Source organism: Lissotriton vulgaris, chromosome 5, assembly GCF_964263255.1.
Source record: "Lissotriton vulgaris chromosome 5, aLisVul1.2, whole genome shotgun sequence".
In the NCBI taxonomy this organism is placed as follows: domain Eukaryota; kingdom Metazoa; phylum Chordata; class Amphibia; order Caudata; family Salamandridae; genus Lissotriton; species Lissotriton vulgaris.
This window is the reverse complement of record NC_141693.1, coordinates 225694501-225700500: the sequence shown is the minus strand read 5'-3', so window position 1 is coordinate 225700500 and position 6000 is coordinate 225694501. Positions and strand designations below refer to the sequence as shown.

General features: G+C 49.3%; 1 protein-coding gene across 1 annotated transcript in view; it reads left to right on the top strand.

Annotated features, from left to right (window-relative positions):
* Positions 1-427: 427 nt before the first annotated feature.
* The window catches only part of LOC147710547 (CCN family member 1-like), a 30778-nt gene continuing 25205 nt past the window's right edge, over positions 428-6000 (top strand). The window contains exon 1 of the mRNA XM_086921209.1: positions 428-740. Coding sequence (XP_086777335.1) covers positions 681-740 — 60 coding nt within the window. The 5' untranslated portion in view covers positions 428-680. The remainder of the gene's footprint in view (positions 741-6000) is intronic.

Genomic DNA, 6000 nt, shown 5'->3' with positions numbered 1-6000 from the left:
GTTGTCTCTTATCAGTGTGTCTGTATATGGGAGAGACAGGTTGTGTTTGATATTGATCGGCTCTGTGTGTGTGCCAGTTTGCCCGTCTGATATCTGTGTTCGTGTCTGTGTGCATGTCATGTCTATGTGTATGTAAAGTGTGTAACAGTGTCTTTCTAGTGTCGGTATGGCATGTGGTTGTGCGTGCGCGATGTTTGTGTGCGTCTAGTCTGTGTGTGTCTTGTCGGTGTAGTGTGGAGTGCGAGGCAGTCTGTGGTGCTGCATGTGTGGACGCTGCTGTTCTGTATGTGTACAGTATGTCACAGAAACTGACAGCCGTGCTAGTGATGTCAGAGGGCGGTGTGAGAGGAGGGCATGCCCCCAATGCCAGGCAGGGAGGTGGGGCGCGCGGACTGCTATAAAGGCAGCTGCAGGCTCCGGCTTTCTCATAATACTCCTGACAGAGCCGAGGCTACCGGACCCCAGCTGAGGCTACCAGCCTGCTGACAGCGGCACGAGCCGGACAGACCTGTGCACCGACCGCCGAGTGCATCAACCATCACCGTGACTGCGCCGCCTGCCGAGCGCCCTCCGCAGTTGCGAGAGCCCCTCACTCGCAGCCCTGTTTCTTGAGACCCGACCCTTTCCCTGCTCTAAACTCCACTGAACCCAGAAACCCCCCACTAAATCCACCTGGAAGGATGGCGATGACGATCCTGCTCTGGGCCCCCTGCTTACTGCTGCTACTGCCCGCCCGGCCGGTGAGTGAGCATCGAAAGGTGTTTGCATGTGTGAGAGAGCAGGCACAGAGCTGAGGGTAGAGGAAAATCCACAAACCCTGGGATGCCCGCACTGCTTTCCTGTTGTGCCTCAGTTCAAGTATATGATGAGACTGAGCCTGACCTGGTGTGAGACTCCACTGGAGTGCGTGGGACCGCTAAAGATCCTCAGGTGTGAGGTTGCACTTAACAGGCTGCCTAGGTGTGAGACCCCACCTAAGTGTAAGTGACAACAGATATGTAAGTGCGAGACTCGACTTAAGTGCATGGGCCAACGGAAGCTGTCAGGGTGTGAGACTCCACTTAAGTGTATAGGACAATGGAGACTGTCACGGTGTGAGACTCCATTTAAGTGCATGGTGCAATGGAGGCTGCCAGGATGTGAGATCCCATTTAAGTGCAATAGACAACTGAGGACGTCTAAGTGCGAGACTTCACTAAGTGCATGGGGCAACGGTGACTGCCAGGGCGTGAGACTACTTAAGAGGATGCATGGGGCAACGGAATATGTCAGGGTGTGAGACTCCACTCAAGCGTATGGGAATGAGACAACTGACGAAGCCTATGTGTGCGACTTTCTTGTAATTCATTCAGTCAGTTAGACTGTCCAGGTTTTTAACTTTCGTCATTTAACACATTTCCAGCTCATTTGATGAAGTCGGGACTGGAGACCTCTTCTCTTAGTACTGCAAACTGCACTTTAATCAATTAAAGCGCTTCGACACCTCGTCATAGGTAGTTAGCGCTATATAAATGCAATTACAATTACTGCCTATTCATTCACTCGCCACTTTAACGATTGTTTGGAGAGAAAGCTGCTACGTGAGGGCTTAGCTGAAGTGCTGTTTGCTGTCTGACATTCCAGTAGATAAAGCATGCAGAGCCGCCGCACTACTCGCGTGCCTAGAGTGCAGCACGCGCAGGATGCATGCTCCGTGGTGTACGTTGCTCCCTGCTGCAGCTGCCTGTTCGAATACAAGTGGGTGAATAATGCAAGAGTAGGGCGCACAAGTACCAACGTGCAGCAGGTGTGGTTGGTGCATGTGTGCCTGGGTGCCCATATCCACGTGTGCGAGGGGCGGCGCGCGAGTGAAGAGTTTTCATGCGCGAGTGTTCGAGTGCTGTGATTGGTGGCTGCGTTAATTCCCGGCGCGTGCCCTAGGATGTTGCACACAGTGGGGGAATGGAATACTCGCTGCATATGTCCTATCAAGCGGTGTGCAGACAGGGCTAAGCAAGTGGCGGATGTCTGCAAAACTTGGTGCTCACATGATGCCCAGGACGCACTAGACGGTGGGTGCCTGCAGAGCTATGTGTCCATATGTTCCCCTGCAGCCCTCTAGGGCGCACCCTTCAGGGTGTCTCGGGGGCATCTCTCAACACACTGTACGGCGAGAGGGGGGGGGGGGGGTCACATTGCTTTAGGCTGCTGTCCAGTTTGTGCCATGCGGTAAATGCATGCAGTGCAGTCGCCATGTCTGATGTTCGTATCAGCGCCGGGCGTACGCAGAGTTCTGCCAGTTCGTGCCCACTGCCCAGAGCCCAGCAGGCGGAGACGGCGAGAGGCATGCACGTCAGGAAGTGGTTCAGGGATAGCGGCATGCCGCATAAACACGTCCGTGACGCAGCGGTTGTCAGGGCGCATGTTATGGGTCCCCTAGATTGGTGTCTTGTGGAATAACATGAAAACTCTGCCAGCACGGAGTTCTGGCTTTTCTCGGTTTGAGACCAAGCTGACGAAGGGGATACTATTAGTGCTAGAGTGGACAAGGGTATGCCCGGACGTGGGTGGGTCTCTTGCTCGCTGTGCCACTGGATTCAAGCTAGCCTGGCCGATGAGGGGTGAAACCACCAAACCGTTCCCAGGATGCTTGTTTCCGGTCCAGGGAGGACCTGGCCTGGCAGTTCTGGCTGGACTGTTCCCATGAGGAACAGGGTCAAGATGGATTTGAATATGGCTGGGTCCAAACTGGGGTGGCATACTGAGCAAAATGATTATGGATTAAACCAACATATGTGACTGGCGTTGAGTGGTTGAAAAGTTGTTTCAGCACTCAGTCCATCATCTTGTGTTTGCAGTGGCACCGGGCCATTGAACCCTGATATTTGCTATATTTTACTACTACAATTGCAGTCCAAGGGGCCATGTCCTTGCTTACACCAGCACCTAAAGCATGCAAGCTATGCTACTGGTTGACAACTTGTTTCTGCATTGGTGACGTTGAGGGCGCTGTTGCTATCGCCAGGCATTCTATGTTAAATAATTTTTATAAATGCACGTGGATCAGTGGCTGTGGTAAACTCCGCAAGGAAAGTTAAGGGGGGTTAGGGGAGGGGCTAGGGAAGGAGCTCTCTGAGAAAGATGTCTGAACTTGTTAGGACCAGGTGACTTTGAGGTCAAGGAGGAAGTTCTCTCCCGATACCCACCTTTACCCCATATGGGCTGAGTACCTTTCAGAGCTCCATAGTAAGGCAGCCCTGCATGGATAGGTGAGTTAGACTAATTTGGGTCCTCACCCTCTCATCTACCACCTCACTGAGCAAGGACTGGGGCGAGAAGGAATGATTGTGAATCCTATGCGGTAATGCTGCTTGCACCGCAACTATTGATGCCCCTAAGCAAGTTTGACTTCTTGAGTGCTGCGGTTGTTCAGAGGAAGTGAGGCGTGCACGTTAAACTGTCTGGTCTGGTCCAAAACTGTAGGAAGCTCCCACCGAACCAAAAACATTTCACCAAAACAAACCAATCGCTGAAGACAGTTGACCAAACCTCCGTCTCAGTGTGCTCTCATGAGCTCTGGCAGATATTGAAAGATGGCTGTACCAGACCTAGAAAAAAAGCATAAACAAAGTCAATAGTTCTGATGTTGGCCACCAGTCGTTTGGCTTTGTCAATGCTTGTTTCCTGTTTTCTGCAAAATTTTAGTCCTGGGGAAGCTGGTCAACCATTAATCAGCAAGTATATTTTTGGGGCTTAAAAAGCACACTTTTCCCTAGGCATACCTGGCTCTTAAATGAGCTACTTTGTGTGTGGATACGCTCCTTGTGAAAGGGTGGAATGCTGTCACTCACAGCGAAGCTAGCCAATTGCTGAAGTGGGTTGAAGAAAAATGTGAATGGCACAGCAGACGAATGGTTGAAAGGGCTGGCTGAAAGCTGCTATGCCTATAAGTAAGTAAATATGTAATTGTCATCAAATCAAAAGGTCTTAGCTAATGCCAGATGTTATGTTTGAAGCATCGCAGAGGGTATGGTCACTGATGTATGTATAAGGCCCACTTTCTTCTGACATAGAAGCAACTGGATGAAGCTGAATAAAGTGTCCGGATGCACACATGTCCTTGTCTCTCTTCTCGCCGGCTGACAGTGCTGCCTGATCAGTAGGATAGAGCTGGGTAGCAATCAACATCCATAATCTGACAGTAGTGCCTAGAGACTAACTTGTTGGTGTACATGCACTACATCTACGCATACAATATTGTGTAACAGCTGTCTGGTGCCTTTGCTGCTGTGTATTATGCCCCTTTTTATCTGTTTAAGGCGGTATTAATATCTGCTCATTTGGCATGAGTTGCACCAAACACTGGTGACACATTTTGTATTATGTAAAACTTCTTGGCAGGTTAAGCGTGTGATCCAACAGCAGTAGCTGGTGTCTAGCCATTGTCTTACACATTTTTCTAGCGAAGTGAGGTGTGAATTGCATCAGCCCAGGAATGCAGACTGGTGCCAGCAAGGTGTGGCGCTGGTTGTTCCCTGTGCCAGGATTGTTGCCTTTCCAACTAGTCGCCCCGCTGGAAGCGCTCCTAAACTCTAGGGTGGATGGAGCACCAGCCTCCAGGTCAGTATGTAGTACTGTTGCACCCTAGCAGTATTATGTAAACTTTGCAGAGCTAAGATTACACCGTTGCCCTTGCATTCCAAAGTTAAGCTGTCAGGATAGCTCAGTGATCTGATTGTTTGGCACTGGGAAATGTGCTGAGATGAAGGTCAGGTGTTTGAATTACATCCTGGCTGGCTAAATCTTTCATAATTCAGAGGTCGGTAAATTTACTACCCTAATTTGTCTAATTGTAACACATGCTGCTTACTGCATGTAAAGTGCCTTCTCCCGTCCTCATTATGGTAAACCCACCGATCTGCTTGTCACTCTGTCCCACCCCACCCCTATATTTACAGATACCAGGTAACAATGAGATGAAGTTACATGGGTATAACGCACTGGACTTTCAGGATCTACTAAGAAATAAGATCATTCTGGGGTTGATTTCTCTTGGTAAATCCTCATTTTCCATGGGATTGCATTCTCAGATTTTGTTTTAAGTCTATGGATTAAACTACCAAAATCAATGGCATTCCAGCGGATCTCGTAAATATAATGGGGGCTAGTAACTTCTGCCATTGAAACGAATGGCCTCTCGTAGTGGTCAATCTTCTAGGCTGATAGTCACTCACTACAGCACTGTGAAGCTGCCTCAGCTGCATTTGCCGCATCCTCTGTGTCAAGTTGACTTTATCTGTGCTCTTGAAGTCAAGTCTGGAATAAACAATCTAGCTGGACATCCGCTACCAGCCGCATAAGACAATTCACAGATATTAGCTGACCACCCTCTAACAAACATCCCATTACTGGAATTGTGGCTACTCTGTGAACTTTCCAAGCCCAACGGACAGACAGATACCTCTTGTTTATACTGCCTGGGACTCAGACTTTTGGTCATCAGCGAGACTTAAGCACCCAACTGGTGTAGTGCAAGTCTTGAGGAAGAAGCAAGGGGTGAGACCCTGGCAGTGTGAGTGATACAGGTCTTAGGCCGAACCCTGGGAGGAGACCTTGTGGGTAAAGCAGGCCCTACTGCTCAGGTTATGTTGTTAGGTGGTGATTTCTTGATAACCTTTGCCGCAATGGCATTGGCAACCTGCAAACATTTGGACCCAGATCTACTGTCTTTCATGCAGCAGTGCACAGCATGCAAACAGACCATCCTGGTGTATGAAGAACAGAAAATAGCGAAGCATCAGTTTTAGCAAGAGTTACCTGATGCCGACGCCGGCCTTTGGACAAAAGATTGAGTCCAAAATATCGTGTCAAGAATAGAGGGCAAAAATATTGTAAAAGGTTTCACTGGGTAAGCAACATTTTACTATACTTAGCTCCTCATATCTGTACCGTGACCATATATATATATCTTGAAGATACAGAGATGCAGAGCCTATTCCATCAGACAACTGACTTTGCCTG